This window comes from Chamaea fasciata, unplaced genomic scaffold (genome assembly GCF_029207755.1).
Source record: "Chamaea fasciata isolate MVZ Bird 193981 ecotype frontalis unplaced genomic scaffold, bChaFas1.0.hap1 SCAF_15, whole genome shotgun sequence".
Lineage (NCBI taxonomy): Eukaryota > Metazoa > Chordata > Aves > Passeriformes > Sylviidae > Chamaea > Chamaea fasciata.
The window spans coordinates 1461525-1486659 of record NW_027094100.1 but is presented as its reverse complement, the minus strand read 5'-3'; the positions used below and the strand labels follow the sequence as shown (position 1 = coordinate 1486659).

The window sequence follows — 25135 nt, the reverse complement described above, 5'->3', positions numbered from 1 at the left end:
TTTCCCCCAAAAATTGGGTTCTAGAAACTACCACAGATCACCAAATTCTCTACTTTTTTTTTTTTTTTTTTCCTTGCTCCTGGCCTTCTTTGCAACAGCTGGAGAATATTCTGACCCTTCCAAAAATGCACACAAGACACCAGGATTGTGCTCAACAGGTTTACTCAGACTGGACTCTTAAATGCTCAAGAAAAAAAGGCACAGATTAAAAGAGACTCCGATGACTCTTTTGAACACAGCAAATGGAATTGTTGTTTGTAAGGAAAAAAAAAAAAAAAGAGAGAGTACTGCTATGAATTGTATGGGCTGAAAAGTTCAAACCCTCTTCCCCGCTCCTAATTATTGGCCTTCATTAAAATGGAACTTAAATTAATCGTATAAACATATGAAATAAAGTCTCAGTATTAGGAAGTTTGTTTTTTTTTTCTTGTTTGTCTGTTTGTTTCCTCTATGTACAACTCTTAGTATACAATTTGTACTTTTCCATTTTACATTTAACTACATCCTCCTGGCCACAGCGAGAGCCCAGGGCGCCTTGGTGGGAAATGCTTTGCATTTGAGGGAAAAAAAAAAATCAAATCAAAACGAAACAAAAGAAGAGAAATCCTGCTTTTTCTTGGCCAGCAGTGCCAGGGGGAGGGCAGGGCAGGCCGGGGCCAGCCCTCAGATGTAATCATCCTCCACGGGCTCCCCGTTGACATCACAGTAGTGGATGAAGATGGCCACGACCCTCTGGAACACCCCTTTCCTGACCTGCCGCAGCTCCGAGATCTCCTCGCCGATGGTCTCCATGCAGATGTCAGCTGAGAGCTGCCCCTTCCTCCTCGGGGCGTAGATGGTGGCTGGGGACACACAGCAAGGAAAAGGGCATGTTTTTACCCAAAATATTCCCCAGCCAGGCTGGTTTTGCATTCAGACACGGCTAAGAGCCTCCCTTGGCTGGCCACGTTTAAGGAGAGTGCTCTCCTGCTTCCCTCAAAGCTTCCCAGAGCTCCAGTGCTCATGGCCAAATGTCTGGGAGTGAAATGAATCCCAGAGCAGCAGAAACCCTCTCCCTGAGGCCTCTCTGACGTAATTCCAGCTTATCCAGTCATTAAATGTTTTATAAACAGCAATGAAGGATAAAGCAGCAGCACTCTGCTTTGTTTTCATGGCTTTACCACCATCACTCCTTTAACATCCTGACTCTTAAATAATCATTAATTTTTCGGTAATTCAGCCTTCATACTGAACTACAAGCACCAAGCTAAAATAAAATTAAATTACGTCTGTCCAAATTAACATTTTAAGAAATTTAAAAAAAATAAAACCAGAGAAACATATAGCAAAAAGCCCAATCTCTTCCTCATCCTCTTGAGATTCCTAAACCGGAGCTGGGTAAGAATATCCAAACCAGGATCAATTAAAAATACCTCTAACGAGGATTCCAGGAAGTTTGTGATCAAGTAATGGAAGAACATCTTTTTCTCTGCTACCAAACAGGGTTTTAACTGAGCCCCGGGCACTGCCTACCATCACACCTTACCAGACAAGCTCCTAAATAGAGCCATGTCTACAATAAATTCTAACTCTGTTCCAGAGTTCCCAAGTCCAGTTTTTAATTTTACATCAACTTCCTGTCAGCTTTCTCACTTCTCTCCAGCCTACCTCAACAACAGATCTACCACAACCAGCCTGAGGAGCAGGAAACTGAAAAAGAAAGGGATGCACTGCCAAATAAACAAGTTCTGTGGAGAAGCCAAGCAGGTTACTCACTCCTCTCATCATCCTCAAAGTCGTATCTGGCGTAGCTGTTGGGCTCTGCTGTCCTCAGGGACCTCAGCCAGGGGAAATCAGTGATCATGGAATAGGGAGCACCATCCACAATGCCTGGGAGAGGGACAGGGTGAGCAGCCAGAGGGGAAAACACCACCCCTGCAGCACTTTCTACATCCTCGATCATCACAAAGCACCGAGCTGAGTTTCCCCCCTTTCCTCACGAGGAATATTCAATCCCCACAGCTCTGGTGATGGTGCAAGAGGAGCAGGAGCCCTGAGCTCCCCACAGACTCTCACCTTCCAGGGTGTAAATGTCCCTGCCCCAGGGGTACTTGGGGTATTTCTTCAGGTCCTCCTCAGTCCTGGTGGCCTCAGGGAAGAACTCGTATTTAATCAGCTCTCTGGGGAGGAGAGGGAGAGGTCACGGCCAGGAAATGGGAGGTGGCAGGGAGAAAAACCAAATGAGAAATCCTAACACACAACCTTCCCTTTAATGAGCCTGAATCCATGGAAAACCTGCCCCAAGAACCTCCCACCAAGCCAGCTCCATCCCTGCACTCTGGAGAGCAGCCACAGCCCACAGGGACGGGTTCAGAACTGCTGGATGAGACAATTCCCTGCTGCTGGGAATTCTCAGGAGCTGACACTGGCTGAACATCACCTTCCACAGAAACCAACGCTACTTCTTGAAGCAAATCCCTCTTTTAAAAATAACTTGGGAGATAGCATTTCCCAACTATTCCAACAGCTTCCATTGCAACTGCATTACTGCTGGATGAATGTGATGGTCACTGCTGCAGAACTTCTAGGATTTTCCATATGGGTTTACAGTTTGTCTTATATTAAATGCATCTTGACACTGGATTTACACTGCACCACCCAGAATTCAACCTTCAGTAGTAACAAAATGGATTGTTTTGGTTTTTTTTTTAAATTTGGGTGACAGAACAGAGTAAGTCTGGAGCTGCAGCTGCTCCAGGACAGCTTGGCAGAGTCCCTGGAGGGCAAACAGGGACTTCAGATCACAAGAAGCACCCAAGTTCTTACAGTCTGAGTGATTCAGTCTGAAATTAATTCAGTGTATCCTAACTTAAAATATCCTCTAATGCAATCATAACTGGAGATAGTGAATTTTAATATTTAATCTATCAGAATATCTTAAAATCCAAGTAGCAGATTCTGCAATAAAAGCCTTGCTGGGCTTGAAACAACCAAATTTCACTCCCTGGGGATGGCCCAGGGCTCCCTGGGGCTCAGTACTCACTGGTTGATGTTGGCTATGGTGTCCATCCAGCTGCGCACCCGCACCTTGTTGCGCACGTTGGGGGGGTTGCTGAACTCGTGGATGATGCAGATGTGGTAGGGGTAGGGCCCGCTGAAGATCTTCTGCTCCAGGGTCAGCGTGTCCACCTGGCCACAAAGGTTTTTGTGAGCGCCGCACACACGGGCAGGGGGTTGCAGGGTCAAGAGCAAAGAGAAATGGACCAAATCCCCCAGGAAACGCAGCGGTGAGAGAGGATTTTAACAGCAATAAATGCAGGGCTGAGGGGACTGGGACTCCCCCAGGGCAGCTTTGCCAATTTATCTTCTTGAGTGCTGGAATTGGATGGGAAATGTCGAATTTATGATGCCTTTCTCAGCTCCAAAGATGGAGTTGGGAAAGACTCAACTATTGCTCAAATACGTGGAAATAAACTCCATAAAATTACAGAATGGTCTAAACTACATTCATTCCTCAGAAGTTTTGTTATGAAGAGAGGATCAGTAAGCTGGGGTTTTATTCCCATCTAATATTTTTACAGCTGGCCTTCAAGAGATCTAAAGGTTTCAAAGCAAAGCTGATTTTGTGGATTTTATGTACAATCAACCTTCCCTTGTTGGCAAACCAGGACAGGAAAGCAGGAGAGGAGCAGCACCACAGAGGGATCAAATCACACATTCCCAACCTTCCAGAACTGAAATGAAGCCCTCCTAAATCCTCATCAGATGATTTTAACAACTCCCTAAATGTCCCTGCTCCCAGGGCCACCAGGGCCCTGCAACACTTCAGCAGCAGGAGGGGATGGAGTATCCCAAACTCTGCTGCTCCTCAATCCAACAGGAACAAGGATTAAAGGACGGCTTAAAGGGTTATGGGTTTCAGATCCCTGCGCCACACTCTGCTCACACACAGCTGCAAGGGGGCACCCAGGTTCTTACACTCTGAGTTATTCAGCCTGAAATTAATTCAACCCTAGTTTACAATATCCTCCAACGCAATGAATACTGGAGATAGGGGATTTCAGCGTTTAATCCACCAGAGCATCTGAAAATCCAAGTGGCAGATCCTGCAACAAAAGCCTTGCTGGGCTTTAAACCACCAAATTTCAGAGTTGTGGAGGTGGAACATTTCCTGCCCCACTGGAAACCCCTGCAGGTGTGTTCCCAGGGAATCCAGGTGGTTCTGTACCTGCTGCATGGGACGAAGGTAAATGATCCTGTTCCTCTCTGGGGGCATCCTGAGGATCTGATCCAGGACCTGATCCATGTTCAGCTTCTTGCACTGCGCGTAGTCAAAGCGATTCACAACGGGGGCATTTTCCACCTTCAAGTGTTTCAACACACGGCACCTTGTAGCTGGAAAAAGGAAATAAAGGACCTCAGGAACCTCCTGTCAGAGAATCTCAAAGCTGGCAGGTTCAAAAGAAGGCAAACAAGCAATGAAAGTACCAAAAGATTACATATCATTTTTCCCACATTATCATCAAACTTTTCAGCTGTGACCTTGCCAGAAGTGGCCTTTAAAAAGGCCGTGCCAAATTTCATCTAAGAACCTTCCTCTCCCTCTGTTTCCTTTCACTGAAATGGTCTGTGGGCTGCCACAGCTTCCAAAATCAGCTCCAACACGGAGGATTGGGAAGCCACACACTGGAAAATAAAATTGTTTCCTTGCTAGCAACACTGCTCATGTAATCAGAATTCCCTTCAAAAATCAACGTGTGCTCCAAGCATTCTGGAATAAAGGAAGAACTCCTTTATTTCTGCTAAGGACACAGATCACATGTCAGAAGAAAGTGTCTTCATTTAGGTGGTACAGAAAGCAATAAATGACCCAATCCAGCAGCAGTCACACCCTGGCATGTGAAACTAATGCAACCCGAGTGGCAGCACTGAAAACAGATTTTTATCATGTCACGGAGCAAAAGTATCATCCTGTCAGCTAAAAAACCCTAGGGGAGAATGAAGAACGGAGAGAAAAACAAGGTACTCAAACTCATTTCATCAACTTCTAATTACTGTATTAGCACTCTTCAATAAACATCTCATCTCCCTAATTGTCAGATCATTTCAGCTGTTGATTCTCAGATATTAATCTTTATTAAAGCTGCTATAAGAGCCATTCAGAGTGGGAAGCAGCAATATTTGGAGCTCTAATTCATCAGCGACGCAGCTGATGAATACAAAATGAGCAGTGGCCTGACTTGAATTCTTTCAGGGATTCCCAATAACGCCAGAGGGAGGAGGCAGCCCCGGCATGAGCCACATACCATGGATGAACATCATTTTGGGGCAGTCTTTCAGCACCAAATCTGTTATTCCACAGTTGGTCAATGTGATCCCGACGAGGTTTTTGGATTTCAAAGTCAGTACCTGGGGGGAAAAAAAAAATAATGTATGAAAGGGTAAAAATGTGAGAAAAAGAAGTTGAATTTTCCAAGATACAGGTGGATATTAATTAATACAGTACAGCTTCAGTTCCCAACAGGTGTTTGTGGTGATAAAGCTGCAGGGAGTGAAGGACAAGCCCTTACCTGAACGTGATCATCCTCAATCACAGGGTCACTGGTACTGGTGGATTTGTCAGCTGTCCTTTTCCTCTTGGTGGTTTGCCTTGGCTTTGGCTTTGCTACTTCTGGAAACAAAAACATGGAAAAATCTTTCCTCTGCTCCACGTCAGGACAGCTGAGAACAGCCCATGACAACTTTTCCCACACAGGGAAATCCAAACACCTGCCTGGCTTCAAAACAAAATCTCTCCTTGCTCAAACCCCAGTTATGTGCTCAGAATTATTCCCAATAAATAACTTCACAGGTGAAAAGCCAGGAATGCTGAAGCTACACCACAGATGTAGAGATGTGGAGCCAAGAAAAGGGAAGATTCATGGTTGGGTAACACTCAAATCTCTGCAGGAAACACAACATCCTCGACAAATACAAGACCCAAAATAGCTTTAATGCCTAAATAGTAAAAATTATCTCAAACTTCTGGAAAATCTGTTCTTCCTAAGTGTCACTAAGGTTTTCCTGATATTGCAAAGGATGCCCAGGTATAAAACCCATTAATGCTCCCAAGCTCCACCGGGGACCTCAAATTCCTGCTTGATTTAACAGATGAGTCTTTGAAAAGAAATCACCACGAGCATTATTTCCAACAGGAAGAGCAAAAACAACGCCCTAGAATTAAATTTCTGTCATTAACAGCTCAAAATGAGAAATTATTTTACTAAAACTAAGCTTTCTTTATTAAAACATACGGCATGTGCATGAAAATCTCCAGTTCATTACTGGCCCTAAAGGAGAAACCAGATATGTTAAATTTAATAGCAAGATCTCTTCTTGAAAACTGAGCTACAACTACCTGCACAACATCTGAGGTGATGTGGGTTTTGTTAACTCTTGGGAGCATTCAATAAACTGGAAAAACACCAGGATATGAAGTGTTTGCATCATTCCATGTTAACAGAGGCAGGAATTTGTCCTCAGTCTTCCCTCCCTCCAACACTCACAGCTGTGCAAGCAGCACATTTCATCTTTCATTTTCATTTTACCTGCCAGATATTCCCAGCAAAGAATCCTGGATATATGAGGTTGTGCCAGAACAAGATGGTTATTTTGGAAACCAAGGGTATTTGAAAGAAACAGCAAGTTCTCCTCTCACATCTGTTGTTTCTCCCTTCATTCCAGCCCTTCAGGGGTTTTACTTTATGTCAGGTGACCAAAACAATAAAGTGAAGTGTGAAGGTGTTTAATAAAAGGAAAATTTTCAGTAAGTTTGATCACCCTGCCTAAAACACTTCGAAGCAGAACCCAGTGCAGCTCCAAAAGCCTGGCCCAGTTGTAATAAGACTTTATTGGCTGATAAAGCACCAGCTCTAACCTCTGCCTTCTTGTTCAGACCTAAGTGCAGCTGCTGCCTTTGCAGGGAGGATTTCAATGGAGAGACAACGCCTGTCTCAACGAATCACAGCCCTCACAGGCAGGTAGAGCTACCAAAACGCATTTGCTTTTCGAAGGAGTGAAGCAAACACTGGTTGGGATGCACAGAGAACACAAACAGAAAGAGCTGCAGGCAGGGAAACGTCAGTGGCCCCTTCAGAGACAGCTGATTTTACCTGGCGATGGCACCTCTGCTCCAGCAAAGCACTCAGGTTGAAAAGCTGCGCATCAGAGCTCCCTGGGGGAGCTGCAGCTCCCCAGAGCTGTCTGATGGCAGCACTGCAGGTACTCAGGAGTCACTCTGTGTGTAAATCCTACCTGGCTCTGACACCAGAGGCACGTGGGACAGCTTGCTCCTGGCCCTGGTCAGGGGTCTCCGCGGATACTCCTCCTTACAGTCCAGCTGCCAGCCCGGGGGCCGCGCGCTCTGCTCCGGCCCGCCAGCCCCACAGGCGCTCCCACTAGTCCTGTCCTGCCCGGGCTGTGCCGCAGCCCCGGGGCAGTGTGGCAGTGTCCTCAGTGCACAGTCTGGCCCGTCCCTGCAGGCTGCACTGGTGGAGGGGCTCTCCCCGTCACCCCCCCCCGCTCGTCCTGCGCCGCGCCGCCCGCGAGGAGCAGCGGGAGCACACGGAGCTCTCCTCGGCCTCCCTGTCGCCGCAGGCATCATCCTTCCTGCAGGGAGAGCAGCCACACTGCCTGCACTCCTCTGCTGCTGCTGGGCTGCTGCCAGCACAGGGGCTCGGGGCTGCCTGGGCACAGTCAGGACTGGGAGAAGCAGCGCTGCAGGAGCCGGGCGTTGCCGTGGGTGCCGGGGCGGTGCCGCAGCTGCCGTAGGAATCCTTGCTCTTGCTCCTCTCGGGCATGTCACTGGCCGCTTTCATGTCAGCTTTGATCTGCTCACTGGTCACCTGGCAGCCCTTCTCGCAGCTGCTTTCCTCCACGGGGAACTGCTTGGCCTGGCCCCCATGGCTGCTGCCGCATCTCTTCCGCAGGGGAGTCTTGCCTTTGCCGCTCACTGCAGGAGGGAAAGGAGGGACGAGGATGAGAAACCTCCAATAAACCTGAGTGTTACACAGGGCAGCCCAGAGGCCAGTGACAATCTCCCCAGGAATTATTGCTAATGGTAGCTCTTGCTGCATCTCTGTAACATCTTGCAGCTGTTTTCGGAGCGATGTGCTGGGGGGGGGGGTTGCCACACAAAAACACCAAATTGTCCCAGAGCAGCTCGCTCTAAGAAAGACACACTGAGAACAGAATCAAGGAATATGGAATAGTTTGGGTTGGAAGGACCTTAAAGCTCACCCAGTGCCACCCCTGCCGTGGCAGGGACACCTTCCACTGTCCCAGGCTGCTCCAAGCTCCTCCAGCCTGGCCTTGGGCACTGCCAGGGATCCAGGGGCCTCCCCACCCTCACAGGGAGGGATTTTTTCTAATATTTAATCTAGAGAGGCTTTTTTTTTTCCTTAAATAGGAGGAATACATCTGAGGAATCAAACAGGAACAGAGACAGGACTGAAGTTCAGGTTTCAGCAGCAGCCCTCAGCTCCCCCTGCTGGGTCTGGGCAGCGCTGCCAGCAGTAACAGCTGAGCTCACAGGTGAATAACAACCCACACAAATCGTAACAGAACCTAACCCCAGGATCACTGCGGTGGGAAAAGCCCTCCCAGCCCATCCAGTCCAGGCTGTGCCCATCCCAGAGCACTCGGTGCCACCTCCAGGGATGGGGATCCAAACCTCCCTGAGCACCCTTTCCATGGAGAAATTCCTGCCGAATGTCTGTCTCAATCCCCTCGGCTCATTAGACCACCCCGAGCCCCAAATCCTCAATATCGGCAGCGCAAAAGTTGATGAAAATTCTTTACAAACACAGATTCTTTCCCCTCTGAAAGCAGAACTGACATCCACACTGTGGCCTCACAGGCTTGATAAATTCTGTCCACTTGGGAACCCCGAAGAGGAGCTGCAGGTTTCTGATCAGTGCAGCAGCACTATTTGTGTTTCTGTCCAAAACCTGTGACTGGAGGTCAAAACATGCCCCTACACCTTCATTCTACATTCCAAACTGAGCTAGAAATGAACCTGAACCACAGGGGAAGAGGGAAGCTTAAGCAGGAACGTGGCACACCTGAAGGTTCTCTGGTTTCCACTGGATCCCTGCTCTTCTCCTCCCCATCTGAGTAACTCTGTGCAATGCTGTTGGAGATGCAGGCTCTGGGAGTGCCCATGTTCTCCTCCTCATCCTCACTGTCTGAATCATGGATGGTGATAGGAGTTGCTTTTACCACAGGTTGAATTCCACTTGGTCCTGAGGAGGAGAATATCAGCATTTCATGTAAAAATTAACCAAGCACGGATTAAAGGGCTGGAAAACTTTCAGCACTGCTTGAAAAGCTTCTAAAGAATTAATTGGAGTCAATTTAGCCACACAATCTGTGGGTCCCCCATGAAAATCTAACTGGGAGAAGAGCAAAATACTGCATTTCAGCACTAAAGCATTCTGGTTTGGAAGGGGAGGAGGGTCACAAAGGAGTGTCACTTCATGTTGTTGGGATATTCAGTAGAAAATTCTGGTGTCCAGCACGAAGTGGCAATAAAAGAAATGAAGGCTGCCCTGTGTCATTAATACAAATTAAGTTAACACTGGAACAAGTTGTCCTGGCTTGAGAAAAAGCAAAAACAAATCAAGTGAAAGAAGCAAGGCCATGAACACCAAGAGAGCAAAAGGGCAAGTTCATTCAGGCCTTCTGATTTTCATTACAGAGCACAAAAATCAGGCTTTAAGGTCAAGGTATTTCCCTGCATAAGCAAAGAAAGCTCTGGGCTGTGACACAGAACAAATTCCTTCACAGCACCAAGCTGTGCTAACATCATCACTCAAAATCAGACAACTCAGCTGAAGCAAAACATCCCAAACCAAACTTACAGCGCAAAATGAATCCCTCAGGGAGATCCCCAAGAGGTGATTTCTTCCCAAACCCAGTTACCTGCTTGCTCCTCATCCACCTCCATGGGAACAACAGCCTGGCTGGGAGCTGGCAGCTCGTCCTGGGCCTGCCCAGCAGCCTCCCCCTCCTCCTGGGCCACCTCCTCCATCTCATTCAGGGCTGCCAAGGGCAACAGGAGGTCAGGAATAGGAAACAGAATGAACACAGCCCTCAAACGCTCACAAGAAATAAATTACAACTGCCCTGGTTCCCTTGGGGAGCTTCTGGCTTGCACAAAGTCTCTCAGAGATTTGTTCCACATCTCTGGAGCCAAAGCCCAACCTAACTTTTGGGGTTTGGTTCACCCAGAAAAGATTAAAGCTCCACCCCAGGAGCTGAAAGAACAACAAACTTTCAGTGTATATTCCTCTCTTCACCAGGAGCCTGTGTGAGCGGGAATGCAGATAAATCCCCTCAAAAACTCTCCCAGGGTTACCCTCAGCTGCAAATCACCCCAAAAAGCTCCCCCAGGGTTACCCTCACCTACAAATCCCCCCAAAAAGCTCCCCCAGGTTACCCTCAGCCCCAATCTGCTGCTCCTCAGCAGGGCCCTCCTGGCGCAGCTCGTTCTCCTCGTTCTGCTCGTTGGGGTGCTGGTGGTTGTTGTGGTGGATGTTGGGGTTGTTGTTGTTGTTCTGGTGGTTGTTGTTGTTGTCATTGTCATTGTTGGAGTTCTGGTTGCTCACCAGGGCAGAGGAGACCCCAATCCCTGTGCCTGCACTTAGGCCCACACGAGCACAACCCTGAGGATAAAGAGCAGAAATTCAGGTTTGAAAACGAGGGCTTGTCATCTCAACGTTCCCTAAAGGCAACAGGAAAACCAGAAAAACTGCTGGAATTGCCTGGGATAGCACACCTCTAACAGGGAGACTGTCCCTCTGATTTGCTGACTGCAGAGGTCCCTCTTCAGGCTGGTAACCCAGAAGCTGCACTGTTAAACTCCTAATGAAAGGGAGAAGTGCTCAAAGCACTTCATTGTAACCTATTAATTGTGTTAATCTATTAATTTGCTGTGGGATCACGACACGAATGCAAACAGATCAGAGTCCTCCCAGCACACAGCAGCCTGCAGGGACCATTCATGACCAAAGGAAGCGGGTTTTACACTTCTCATTGCCTGCTTGCAGCCACCAAGGTGCTGTGGGAGGGGACAACGTGAAGAAATAAAATTCCTCAGCTTTGAAAGCACTTCAAAAGGGAAACACCACCCCCATTTCACCCAGCAAAAAAAAATCATAAAAACCTCTAAGTATTGGAAAGAGAGGCCTAAGAGGGGAAAAAAAAAAAAAACAAAAAAAAAAAACCCAAAAAAACAAAACATAAAAAGCAGCAGCACAGTGAAGTATCAGCAGAGACCTCGAGAGAATCAGTGAGTTTTACTTCTGACAGAATCAACGAGTTTTATTTTCTGGTCACACGTTCACTCCTTGCCACTGCTCCCATCTGCAGAAGCAGCACCATTCATTCTCCCCACCACATCATGCTAAAAGCAACTGCAAACCAAATTAATTACCAATCTCTCCAGTTAATGACAACTTGGAGAAGAATGCACAGCAGCTGGAGCACACTGGATTGCCAAGGAAACAGGTAAAAATCCTGGCAATGAGAAAAAGCCAAACCATCCTCAGGAATTTACCTTTGGAGGCTCTCTGAACATCTGGTCCAGAGAAATAAACTCCAAGCTGGGCAGTAACTCGATGAACTGACTGAAAGAGTCCAGCTTGATGGCGTGGCATCTCACCAGGGTCAGGTCAACCAGGCGGGTCCACCTCGAGTGGTCTGGGAACACAAGAGAGGCCTTTCCTGAGGGATTCCCACCTCACTCCTTGTTCATTCACCCCCTTTCCAGATCTGACAGCAGCATCCTCTGGCTCTCCATCCTGCTCCCAGCATCACCATGGCCCCAAAGCAAGCATCATCTACTGTACTTACTAACAACAGAACAAGCAGTACTAGAGCAGAGAAATTCTGGTTTAGCACAGAAATTCATAGAATAGCTCTGAAATTTCAAAGGTGTGCAATACCTGTGATCCAATTATTTGGGTTATGTAGATGTGGGCAGTTGTAAATGACCAGATACTTGATGAAAGAAAAAACTTCATTTACAGCTTTCATACCAATATCTGTAATAATTCCTGGGTTTTCAACCACATCAGCCAAGCCGTACCTCACCAAGTCCGTACTCGTCATTTTACCTACAAAAGAGAGGAGCAGACACAGCAGTAAATTTGCCTTTTATAGCAGGGTTTTCTAACTCCTTACTGATCAGATCATTCCTTTAATAAAGCCCAGTTTTCCCACTTTCAGGGAGTGAGGAAAACCAGATCTGGCTGTACGAGATCAGCAGCCTCAACACATGCAACATTAATATTCTTATTAATCGCTGAGAACATGACTGAAAACACAGCAATTTCTGTAATCCTGAGGGGGGGGGTTTCTTTATGGATATAAAAAGTGTCATACACTGTAGTAAAAACTCATCAACGTAGCCTAGGTGAAGAGTTTCAAACTGTGGGAATTCCAGTTCAGCCATCTTCAAAGCAGAAAAAACACCATCTTTGGTCAAGGAAGGCTGGATCCGCACTTCGTGCAACCTGCAGGGAAATTCAGAATTGCTCCTATCAAAATTCAGCCCCAAGCACAGAAAACACTCAAGAAGGAGCCCTGTTCTAATAAAACAGAGAATCTGGCAGGACTCTGAGGGTACTTGCAGTGATTTTAACCACACGACATTCTTGTTATGCAAAGTTTATATGTGTATTCCTTAAACTCTGATGGTTGTTCTGTCTCCTGGATATCATTTCTGACATTTATTCGGAAAAAGGAGAAGCAAAGAGAGATCTGAAGGGAGGTACCTTCGTGCAGCAGTTATGATGAGGTAGCCAAGATCCACTTCAAGTGCATTCTTGCAAGCTCCCAGAACTATAGTGTGCAAATTCCTAAAACCACCTGGCAAACAAAGAACACCCTTGTCACACTCCAGCCTCACACCACAGCCTTCAGCCATACACATTTTTCACCAGTTTTCTCTTGACCCTTTTCAGCAAATCAAAAAAACCCCAAATATTTGCACCTAACTCCTCTAATCCTGGTTCTGCTCATCAACAGAAGCAGCTCATTAAGAGTTAATTGCAGTTGGAATATCCAAATGATACCCAACACAGAGCATAGTTAGCACCGCGACCACAGCTCCAAACACTCCAAAAAGGAAATGTTACAGACAAAAAACCCCCCAGAATTTCCTAAAGCTTTGATTCATTTATTTACTTTGATTTAGGTGTGAGGGATGGGGAGTTTCCCACCTGATCTCCAGCTGTCTTCGACCACGTGCTGGATCAGTCCTCCAAGAAATGGGACACGGACCAGTTCCAAGTGCTCCAGGTTCCTGGCAGAAGCCAGGCCTGTCACCAGGGGAACGTACTTCAGAGAGTTGGTGGGTCCTGCACACAACAAGGCCAGAAAGACAGAGCAGATTGTTCACTTCTCCCTCAGTCATCCCATGGAAGAACTAAAACACATCCACACAAACCCCTCTAGAGCAGGAAGACAACAGAACCACACAGCTCCAAGTAAGGGACGGGACAGGACAGGGAGAGATTTCTGTCCAGCACCACAAATCAAACAAGGGCTGCTCTCAGAATGTGCAATTCCAAGACTTTAACAGAACCAGATTTCCTCCATGCTCTACCATCCCCTTCAGACAGGAAGAATCCCTCTTACCAGCACAGTTCCTCATGACAAAAGCACGTAAGCTGATACAAAGGAAATCTTTAAAAGGCTGTGGTTTGGTGAGTCTCACCCACTTCAAATAAAGGTGCCTCAGCATTGGGATACAAGGAATCTCAGGGACATTCACCCCTAATAATACATAAACAAAACAAACAAACATTTTAAACAAGCTTTGAACTAACCCCACTGCATGACAAATCCCTGGCTTTCAAAAGGAAGCTTTTCTGTGCTCTGTGGCACGTGAGAAAAGCTGGGAACACTTGAAACACCAGCTCTCCACCTTGGTTTGTCAAGAATTCTTTAGAACTCGCCCTCTGCACCTGCTATCAAATATCCAACTAAGACCTCCAAGATGCCACAGCCCAAACTCCCTCTCCTCCAAAGAATTACAAATCTGCAGAGTTTCAAAGCCTTTAAATGCACCTATGTTGAAGCCAAACTACTTCACCACGACCACACTCACCTACTAAGTGCAAAGTCTGAATTTTAGCTCCTATAGGAATTTTCAGCTTGTTCTCAGGAGGGATTGGAAAAGCACCATTACGATTACGAAACTTCCCTAAAATGTGGACTTGGGGCATGTATGTCCAAATAGCTTCCACCAGCTCTAAATGAGAGGTCTCAACACCCTGGATAAAAGGAAGCAAAGCAAATGCTCTAACACCAGGTCAACAACAACAACATCATCCTCTTAACCACAGTAAACTTACAGAACGCAACGTTAATTTCACTTTTCATTTCTAGCAAGACTGGTCTTTTTTAAAAGCAGAGGGATCAGGGCTTTAATTCCTTGCTGGGCTTAAAGAGCACCTGGGATTCCCGGCGGTGCAACTAAAAATAGGTGTCATTAGCAAACGGGGTCACAGTGAACCCCCTCCCTGTGCAGCCAGGCCTAAACCAAAGCCCTGGAAGCACCAAGTGCTCGTCACAAGGAGGTTCCCTCCCAAGTGCAGCCACTCACCAGCAAATTTGGACAGGCCTGCAAAGCCTCTAAAACTCCAGGGATGCTGAAAGCTTCGTGGCCACGGACTCGGCGCCTTTCCAGATACCTGGGATGAAGACCATAAAGTTGTTCAATGTCTGGCATCTTCCTCAGCAGCGTTAGGAAGCTGGAATCAGTGAAACCTAAGACAACAACAACACATTTGGTATTGGTGTGGCAGCAGACACTCAGCTGTGAAGGGAAAGCCAAACACACTTGTCTCTTTATGTGGGCAGTACAAGTTCTGTGATGTTGAAAGATGCGCTTGGTGAAGCAATAGCTTTTCTTTTCCTTCCACATTCTAGAAATCGTGACCTAAATAGTCCTCTCTGCCTTGAATTTTATGGCTTTGCTACAGGTTTTCTACAGAGGAGCTGCATGGCTGCAGGGTTCACTATGCTCTCTCCCTCCTCACACGAAGCTTTGTGGGTCTGTTTTTCCTGGAATTCCATTTATCAGCCCCATGGCTCGAAAAAAGCCCAGCTGGATCCCCTATTCCAGCTCACTATTCACCACAGCTCACTCTTCTCACAGAAACAGGATGGTTTCTTAAGGCAAAGGTCTATTCTATTCTAGTGAAAGACAGCACATAGAAAGGATTTTAACTGGGTAAATTACTTGTATTTACACCAATTTTGAGGTTAGGTCTAAAGGCCTGCTTAATACCAGCCATAGCCAACCTCAATTTGTAACTCCTCTGATTTTCAGAATCCCCTCGTTTTAGCTGAGTGCCCCACCAAATCCCAGCAGTGCAATTCAAACCCAACAGACACCCTGGTACTCACAGGGTTCACCCAGCCTGACAAATTTATCTGCAGGTGACACCAAAACTCATCCTCACACTGTTAAGTGCTGGCAGATGAGCTGCTCCCTCACTCCACTGCGTTTTTTTGCTGCCTGCATGCAAACAGCCTCCTCACGGCACAACCCCTGGGCAACCTCCCTTCCAACAACCAGACAAACACAGGCTGCACTGACAGGTGGCCACAGAGCACTCCCAGCCACAGAACCACAGAGTGAACTGGGCTGGAAAAGACCTTTGAGACCATCGAGCCCAACCCACGACCTAAGGCAGTGACACCCTGAATCCGTATCTACGCCAGACAGCACCTCGGCAAGGCATTCCTCGAGGCAGCCAGGCAAAGGAGAGGGCACGAGGCAGGTGTGTCGTGTGGAGGAGGGGGGCAGGGGGCTCACCTGTGGGCATGTACTCCCACCAACGCCCCGCACACAGATCCACCACCTTGACCACGCGCAGGTACAGCGTCACCGCCTCCTTCAGCTTCCGCGACAGGCACTCCATGCACATGATGTCCTGCAAGGGCAGGTACCTGGGGGAGCACAGACAGCCCTGCTGCAGCCCCCAGCCCTGCTGCGGCCCCCAGCCCTGCTGCGGCCCGCAGCTGGCAGCAGGCAGGGGCTGGCTGCAGCAATCCTAGCAGGGCAGCGCACGTTCGTTCCCACGGCACCGTCGGCGCTCCCGGTAAACGTGGAGTTGTGCTGAGCTGGGTGACTCAGCAGTTCCTGACACTGCAGATGGAACAGGCGTGCAAATGTGGTACTAAATGCAGCATGATTTGGTTCTCTGGCTGACCATGGAATCACTGAATGGTTTGGGTTGGACAGGGACCTTACAAGTCACCTCTTCCACCCCGGCCATGGGCACCTTCCACTGTCCAGCCTGGCCTGGGGCACTGCCAGGGATCCAGGGGCAGCCACAGCATCCCTGGGCACCTGTGCCAGGGCCTGCCCACCCTGCCAGGGAACAATTCCTTCCTTAACGTTAATTTAAACCAACCCAAACCCCGCTGACCAAGCCATTTGCCTCAAGAGGTTTAGTGAAGTTACTTTTGTTTCCTAGCACATACTGCAAGGTCAATTTCCAAATGCTTTGGAGAGCTGCTGTTCTCCAAGAACTTGTGGGTGAGGCATTTGTTTTGGGTAATAGGGTTGAGTAAACATCTGGGAGAAGGACTTTGCTGGAGGGGAGGTCACATCCTCATCCCACATCCCTTCTGCAGATGCAACAATCCCCAAGCAACCACCTCAGCTGTGCTCTAACCAAAATGTATTTCTAACAGAACTAAATCACTCATTTATTTCTTCTTCATTCTAATGACATTCATGACACTCACGTAACTTGATTTCCAGCTTCCAAGTGAATTTTGGAGACTGAAAAGAACATTTGTCATCCCATTTTATCCACCGTTTCCTGTGTCACAAACAGGTGAAGTCGGAGAGAAAACAAAGAACTCTAAAACAATAAGCACTAAATGGATTCCTGCCAGGCTGCTCACCTAAAGATGTGGCAAAGCACTTCATGAGAGAGTTGGTTCATGTAATCTTTTGGCTCCTCAGCTTTGGTAGAGTCTGCCCCTTCCCTGCTGGCTGCGCCGGCTTTCACGGCTTTCCGCCGGGGCCCCATGTCTGCACCGAGCTCTGGGGGAGGAAAAGGGCACAGGGTGAGGGAAGCCAGGCCACCGAGACACAACAGGGACACAGCGGCTCAGCTGCAAAGAAACCAGCTGTGCGTTGGTTAGACAGAAGGGCTCAGACAAAAGCTGAGGACGGTCACACAAACCGGACAGAGCCTCTCGGCTGAGGGAGGAAAATCCACCTCAGGGTGAGGCAGAGATCAGCTCTTTTCATGAATCAAAAAAATCCTCAGAGATCCTGCCCTGAGATCAGGACAGGCACAGGGGAGCTGTGCAGAGATCACCAGCTCAGCACCAACTGCAACCTTCCAGCACAAAACGAAAGTCCAAAGTCTGCCCGGCACAAAACCGATTTCTTTTTCTTTGAAAAAAAAACGGGCTCCTGCTGAGCCCTCCCCAAAAATGCCCCACGAAAAACCCTCAGACCAGCTCCTCTTGGAGGTGAGAACACCGAGGAGAACATCCAGGCTGCTGAGTTAAAGATCAAAGCCCCAGGAAAGCTGGGAGTCATTGCTGGAAAGGAGCGTGAGGATCCTGAGCACACACAGGCACCGGGATCACAACCCCTCGCCCAAAAATACCCACGAGCACCAGGAGAAGCCACAAACAGGCAGCTAAAATAAAGGTGAACTCAATGCTACCAGGAAATCACCTCCCACAGATGCTGAGGGATCCTTCCCCGACTGCATCTGGCAAAGATTTATTTTATTTTATTTTTATTTTATTTTCTCCTAAGGCAAGAACAAAAATCAGGAGGGCAAAGCATCAGCAGCTTAGTGACCCTGAGTTCAACAGGTTGGATGTCAACATCTAGCAGATTGAGGGAAAACAACTGATTAAAAAAAAAATAAATAAAAAGGGCAGATTTTGGAAAAGCTTCCAGCACGGCCTCCACTGCAGCCTCCCCGTGAGGCCAAAATGTGGGAATTATTTATAGGCTGAATTCCAAGGAAAACAGCAATCCCCAGTCACCTGGGGTAAACCAGCTTGGACAGAGGATGTGACACAACCTAAAAACCTTCCAGCAGGAAAGAGGACTGGGACAAAAGGCAAGAGAAATAAAAATATCAACAAGCAAAGCAGGAAAAACCCTGCGAGACCCAACCACGAAGGGGGGACAGGAGGATTTGTCTCTGTAATTCTGCACTTTCTGCACAAGAAAAGCTCCTCCCGGGGTTATTCAACGAGCGCAGCTTTAACACCTCGTCCCACATTTAGCGAGCTGACCCCGTTTAAAAATAAAACACGAATCGCCACAGCAAGGAGAGTTTTATATATTCAATAAAGCAAATGGGATTTGGCGGCCCCCACCTCAATTAACTCCCCGCAGTGAAGGTCGCGTGAAACAACAGCTCGACGCGCTCCATTGCTGATGAGGAGATACCCCACGGACCTTAAAACGCTTTAAAAACCAGGGGGAGACTCCGCGGAAAGGAAAAATGAGGGGGAAACGCGGCGACAGCGGGCAGGGACGGCCTGGCAGGCGCCGGCTACAGAGGAGCGCTCCCGGGGCGGAGAGAAACGCGGGGATTTGTGCCGAGATGAGCGAAGGAAACGCCGCTTTCCGCACAGCCCCAGCACCGCCCTCGCCTCACCGAGGGGCCTGTGACAGCGGGGCCGGCCCCAGCCCGCGGGGCCCACAGGGGACGGCAGCCTCCGGGTGGCCGCCCCGCCGCGCCGGGAGGGCCGGGCCAGCTGTGTCAGCGCCCCCGTCCCCTCGGTGCCCTCCCCTGGCCCCGGCCGCCCTCACCTGCCCTCGCTCCCCTCGCCGCCCTCGCCCCGGTTCGGCCGCGGGGCAGCCCCGGGCCCGCTTCCTGCGCGGCCCCTTCCGCCAGCGCCGCCGCTTCCGCTTCCGCTTCCCCTTTCCGCCCGATCCCGCCCCGCCCCGCCGCCATGCTGAGTGTGGCGCTGCCCGGCCCCGCCCCGCCGCCATGCTGAGTGTGCCACGGCCCGGCTCCCGTTGCCATGCTGAGTGTGCCACGGCCCGGCTCCCGTTGCCATGCTGAGTGTGCCACGGCCCGGCTCCCGTTGCCATGCTGAGTGTGCCACGGCCCGGCTCCCGTTGCCATGCTGAGTGTGCCACGGCCCGGCTCCCGTTGCCATGCTGAGTGTGCCACGGCCCGGCTCCCGTTGCCATGCTGAGTGTGGCGCCGCCCAGCCCGCGGGGAGCGCTGAGGGCTCTGAGGGCTCCCGGGGCCGCCGTTCGCAGCCTGGGCTCGCTCAGCCCACGGCGGGACGGATGGGGTTCAATAAAAAAGTTCTGGCACCAAACTCCAGCTCCTGGCCCTGCACAGCCCCCCGATCCCACCCGGAGCATCCCTGGAGCGCTGTCCCAGCTCTCCCGGAGCTCTGGGGACATTCCCTGGGGAGCCTGGGCAGGGCCAGCACCCTCTGCGGGAAGAACCTTTCCCCAAACCCAACCCCAACCTGCCCTGGCACCGCTCCAGCCCTGCCCCGGGTCCTGTCCCTGTCCCCTGGGCAGAGCTTGGAGCTGCAGAGCCCGAGGAGTGTCCCCTCAGGCTCCTCCAGCTGCACAGTCCCAGCGCCCGCAGCTGCTCCTCCATGGCCCCTCAGACCCTTCCCGTCCCCGTGTCCCTCCTCTGGACGCTCTCCGGGAGATTTAGAAGTGAATTTTCCTGCAGAGTCTTCTCCCTGGCCCCCAAAGTCCTGCCTGTTTCCTCCCGTGTGTATTTCCCGTATTACTCAGGTCTGCGCTTCAGTCATGCTTTAATCACAGCGTTTGGGCGGATCCCAGCAGAAATCACGATTTCCTCAACACTTTAAAGTCAGGTTTGATGCAAACCCCAGGGGCTTGGGTAACAAGGCTCGTTCATCACCCAGCACATTGTTTGTGCGTTATTTTTTTATACAACTTTCCTATCCCCGGCTTTGGATTTTTACCTCTGGAGTCAGCCCTTGCTCCACCACACTCTTCTGTAATTTGGGCAATAATTGTTGGTCATGGATGCAATAAATTCTCTAGAAAGTTCACCGTGGACAAAAAAACCACAAAAGAGTGAAGGTTTATTTTAATAAACAAGCACGCTGGGTAGCTGAACACCATACAGGAACCAGAACTGTACAGAGAGGGGTGAGAAACAAGCGTTTAAAATTCAGCAACAAAACGGGGAGAGTCGAAGGGAAAGCTGAACCCTTTGGGGGGAAGAAAAAAAAAATCTGCTAAAGTTTCTGGGTCAAGAAAAGAAAACATTCGATCAGCAGAGGGGAGGGATTGGGACATTGTCGGAGGGCTGGTGTAAAACCGACCTCGTGTAAAGGAACAGTTGCGCTGCAAGGACAGAAGTGTGTGTCCCAGCTCTGGAGCAGAGCCGGGAATTCTCCTCGGGCTGCGGTTGGCACGGGCAGGACGGAGGAAATCCCGGGAAAAGGGAGGAGGGAATCCCGGGAAGGGGTCAGTGTGGAGGGAATCCCGGGAAGGGGTCAGTGTGGAGGGAATCCCGGGAGCAGCGAGGAGCTGTTCTCAGCACCGCCAGCAGCGCTCCCTCAGCACTTCCCCGCCCGCTTCACGTGCAGCGCTCCTCGGCTCCTCCTGCCCGGGGGAAAAAAAAAAAAAAAATGGAAAACTTCACGTTGGGAGTGATGCCTTAAGTTTTAAATGTCGTGTTGTCCAGGTTCTGCACTGCATTGGTGCGGAACTCTGAACTCTATATAAAGTGTGAGCGAGTTCTCCCCGCAGCTCAGTCACACGGAACAATCCTTTCCCAGCCCCACAGCCGAGGGCACCGCTGCAGCCTCAGCCCCAAAAAGCGCAAACAGCGGGGAACTGAGGGGAGCAAACTGGGACTGCATCACCTGCGGCTGTAACTGGGCAAAAAACCTCAAAGTGCAAACGGATCAAAACTTATAAAAGTGTGAAAACTCCTGACTCAAAGTCCATCTTGGGTGTAGCCCTGGCCGGGCTCTTGCATTTCCCAAGGTGCATCCTTTGAAGGCCTTTTCATAAATTCCCACTTTACTCCTTTAATTCCGTCCGGCCTCAGTTCTAGGCAGCCTCCCAAGGCGTCAACGTGGTGCACCAAAATCCTCTGAAACCCTTCACCAACAGTGGGGACACCATAAACCTTCACAGCAAGGAAACAGCTTTCCTTGCAAAATTACGTGTTTTATCCATAAACCCAAGGTATTTCCAGTGCCACTTCTGAATTTCTGCGCGGCCTGAGTTGGGTGCAGGGGCTTTGTCAGGCCTGTGCTGCTCCTTGGACTCTTCCCTGCCCAAGTTTTCCCGTTTCTGCTGGGATAGGAAGCCGCTCACACGAATATCAGGGTCGTTTTTAGTGACTAAATCTTACAGTACCTGCAAATTCCTCACACAAATAGGAATAACTTTTTAGTGTTCAACTTTGCAGTGGCTGCTGCAAGTTCCTCAGACAAACATTTGGGTGATTTTTTTAGTCCCTGTTTTACGCTTCCTGCCGGAATAGGAAGTTCCAAGTGATTTTTTAGTGTCCAACTTCACAATTCCTGCCAGAATAGGAAGTTCAGGCCTGAATATCCGGGTCATTTTTTAGTCCCCTGTTTTACCAAAACAGGGAATTCTCACCCAAATATCACCATCATTTTTTTTTTTTTTACATCAGTGGGACGTTATCAGTGAGAGATACAATTATTGTGTAAAGGTCAAGCAAAGGAGCAGAGAAGCAACAAGCCTAAAAAAAACCCCAAAAGCCCAGCACTTTTGTGGAGTGGAAATCCCAGCTAACTCAGCCCATCCCGGCCTTTGGCTCCCTCAGGGGTGCTGGCAGCTCAGTACTCACAGCACAGCCTTGCAGAAGGAACATTTGTTGTTGTAGGTCTTGCCGTCGGAGCCGCAGAAGGGTTGGTAGAGCCTCTCACAGTAAATGGGCCTCCCCGTCTCCAGCCTCCTGTACTCGCTGCAGTCCACCTGCAACGAGGGCAGCCTCCAGTCCCACATCCTCCACACACAGAAATCAGGAGTGGCTCGAGTTTGGGGCCACTGCAGCAGCACGGCCAGCCAGGCGTCACAGGAATCAGGAATAGATCGAATTTCGGCCCATGCTTTGGAGCAGCACAGCCTGCTCCAAATTCTCAATGAATTGGCAGCATTTAATTAAAAAGTTTGACATGTTTATTTGCTGACCTCATGTTATTATAGTATAATTTTTTTTTTACCTCATATTATATATTTTTATCCAGGACAAAAGGAAATCACTCACCTCATCCTGCGGGGCAGCATCTGCAGTGGAAACTGAAGCACAGAAGAGAGAACGAAGAGCCACAGTTAATAAACACTCAGGTGCAAACTTCACTCAGCAGTGTAATCTTTTACCTGCTGAAATGTCAATACCAACAGAGCTTGGTGGTGTTTAATGAGGCCCAGGGGTCAGAACCCAGTGAACAGGTGGATTTTGGTGCATTATTTACCTTGGAAACCTCTGTCACCTGCTGGAACAGCCTTTGCTGGAGCAGGGGATGGAGCCATTGTTCACCACAAACCCAGGAGTCAATATTATATTTAATGTTCATAATCTCATTTGATATTTAACGTGCAGCATTAACCGGTGGTTGAGCATGGCTGGGGTTTAATTCCTGAGCTTATCAAGAGCCGTGTGTGAGCAAACCCCACGTCCCTTTCACATGGGTGTTTTCTGTCAATAATGAGGATTAGAACACAACATTAACTCCAAATGACAACGATGACACAATTTGGCTCATAACCCCACTCTAGGAAGTGCTTCCCCTTGTTTCAATACAGATTTTCAGCTGACTGGCTCCTGTTTTTACCACATTCCTCTGGAGCAGAGCCCTGTTCTCAGGCGGGGCTTCGGGGAGCTCCTTCCAAACAATGCTAATTACACCTCCCACAAAGTAATCAGCTCCCTGGCGTGGCTCCACGCCGCTGACACATTTCTGCCTTTCTTTAGGAATGTATTTGTCCCTCTGCTGTCCCATAATCATCATCCTGGGGCTTCCAGGGAGAGACTTCTGTGCAGAAGGAGCAGGAATTTATTCTCTAGCACTTGTATTTTGGATCAAATTTGGATTTTTTTTTTTTTTTTGATCTTTAAAGGTTAAACTTTCCAAATGTGTTCTGGAGCAGAGCACTAACATTTGTTTTGGGGATTAAATTCGGATTTTTTTTTTTTTTTGGTCTTCAAAGGTTAAACTTTCCACAAAAACTTCCTTTTGTAAACCTGTTTCCATCCTCACATCAACTACAGCTGTTCAGGGTAAAGAAAACGAGCAGAAATGAAGCTCCAGGTCAAGTTTCCATCTCTGTCACCAGAGGTTTGACTGAGATTTCATTATTCTGGAATTGGATTCGATTTATTCCATTTCCCCCAAACATTCAGATGGTATTTTTTTGGGTTTTTTTTCCCTCTGGTAACCTTTCAGGAGCAACTCTGTGAATGCAGAAAAGGTGTGGCTCAGAAAATGTTGATTCATGAAGTTTTCAAGCCGACAAGATAAACCAGAAAGTTCAAGGAAGAGGTTTCCTGGAGTTCTAATGGAAAGAATATTTATTTATTTTCCTGCAGCTGATGAAACACTGAATGGATTATTTCCATCGCATCTCATTTAAACTGCTGTTTCTCATAAGAATTTTGGGGTTGAGGCAAATTTCAAAGCAACCTTTCCAGAGCTACTCAAAAGATTCTTTTGCTTCATAACCTTGCATTTAACATTTTCATTATTTTGCATCTTTAATGCTCATAATGCTTTTTAACTTCTATACTACCTGCAGAGTCTTTCAGTTATTTTAAATGCACTTATTTTTTTTTCCTCTAAAAATACGTTTTCACTGCAAGTTTTTAGTAAAAACAAAATTGCCAAGTAAAAGCTGAAGGAATTCCTCCCAGATCCCTATTTTATAGAGCAACCTGTCCCTCAAATCTCCTTGCAGCCTGGAAAAATGAGATTTAAAAGATGTGAGTCTCAGCTGTTTTATGTGGCCTGAGCATCATCAGCTGTCCCCTCCTGGGTTAGTTTGGCAGGGGAAGGACCTCACCAGCACCCAGCTCCCTTCTCAGCCCAAAATTTAAAAATAAATCGCTAAAACCGGGCGGTTCTGAGGCGCCACAGCTCTTTTGAGTCACAGAACACAGCTCCGAGTTACCCCCAGCAAGGAGCAGCTTCCATCCCCCCCAGCCCCAGCCGGGGAACACATCATTATGGCGACAAATAACAGGATTTAAAATAGAAAAAAATCCAATTTTCTCCAATTTTCTCCCTCCCACCCGGCGCAGAGAACCTCCCAGAAGGAAAACCCCGAGGAACAGGGAGGGAATCACTCACGTGCCAGGCACAGAGCCACCAGCGCCAGGAGCACCGCGGTGCCCGTGACCTTCATGGCAAACGGCGACCCTGGGCTGTCCCTGCGGTGTCCCCGCTGTCCCCACGGCGCTCGGGAGCCCTTTATAGCCACGAACCGGTGATGAAATCCCTCCGCAGGTAATTAGGGAAGGTGGTGCCCAGGGCAGAGTCAATAGGATGTGTCCTGTGCAGGGTGTTGATGGAGCAGGGATTGTTCGTGCCTAAACCCAGCCTAATTAACTGTTCCAGCCCCAGCAGGCAGGCTCTGACTCAGGGCTGGGGGCTCTGTTATTGCCATGGGGACTCCAGCTGAACGCAGTTCCCAGGGAGGGAGAATCCTGCCCGGGTGTTTGCCAAAATGTCCATCCCACAAGGCCTCGATTCTTCTTTTGGGGCTGTTCCTGAGCTCTGGTTGTGAACGAACCCTTCAGCTGCTCCGGGAAATAAATCTGTGCTCTGCTCAAAGCCCTCCACAGCCAGCCCAGAGCGTTCCCCAGGGTTCCTTCTCCTCTCCAGTGTCCCCAGTTTGGGATCAGAACCAACGATTTGGGAGAAGCAGCAAAGACACCCCGTGGCACTGCCTGGCCAGGACAAGAGAGGATTCCCAGCCCCTGAGCATCCCCTGAGCTCAGCCATGGACACAGCAGGAGATTCCTCTGCCCCTCTGCTCCCACGGCCCTGTGTCCAGCACAACACGAGGGATTCCTTCGACAAACCCCGCATTTAACTTCACCACAAGGCAGCGATTTCTGTCTTT

General features: G+C 48.9%; 2 protein-coding genes across 2 annotated transcripts; both read right to left on the bottom strand.

Annotated features, from left to right (window-relative positions):
* Positions 1 to 145: 145 nt before the first annotated feature.
* FBXO38 (F-box protein 38) lies at positions 146 to 18911 on the bottom strand. Its single transcript, XM_066196896.1, is given in 23 exon segments — positions 146 to 842; positions 1756 to 1869; positions 2056 to 2159; positions 3023 to 3168; positions 4208 to 4374; positions 5286 to 5388; positions 5550 to 5650; positions 7273 to 7537; positions 7539 to 7969; positions 9081 to 9260; positions 9940 to 10059; positions 10457 to 10682; positions 11576 to 11718; positions 11964 to 12134; positions 12403 to 12533; positions 12795 to 12888; positions 13242 to 13379; positions 13660 to 13797; positions 14132 to 14297; positions 14630 to 14793; positions 15848 to 15981; positions 16948 to 17089; positions 18836 to 18911. Coding segments are annotated over 22 exon segments (3543 nt in total). The 5' UTR covers positions 17076 to 17089; positions 18836 to 18911; the 3' UTR covers positions 146 to 663.
* Positions 18912 to 20131: 1220 nt separating this feature from the next.
* On the bottom strand, positions 20132 to 24448 carry LOC136297439 (ovomucoid-like). The gene is made up of 4 exons (XM_066197341.1): positions 24361 to 24448; positions 22281 to 22312; positions 21861 to 21988; positions 20132 to 20635 (listed from the first exon to the last, which is right to left on the bottom strand). The coding sequence occupies exons 1-4, from the start codon at positions 24413 to 24415 to the stop codon at positions 20590 to 20592; spliced, it is 261 nt and encodes an 86-aa protein (XP_066053438.1). The 5' UTR covers positions 24416 to 24448; the 3' UTR covers positions 20132 to 20589.
* Positions 24449 to 25135: the final 687 nt, after the last annotated feature.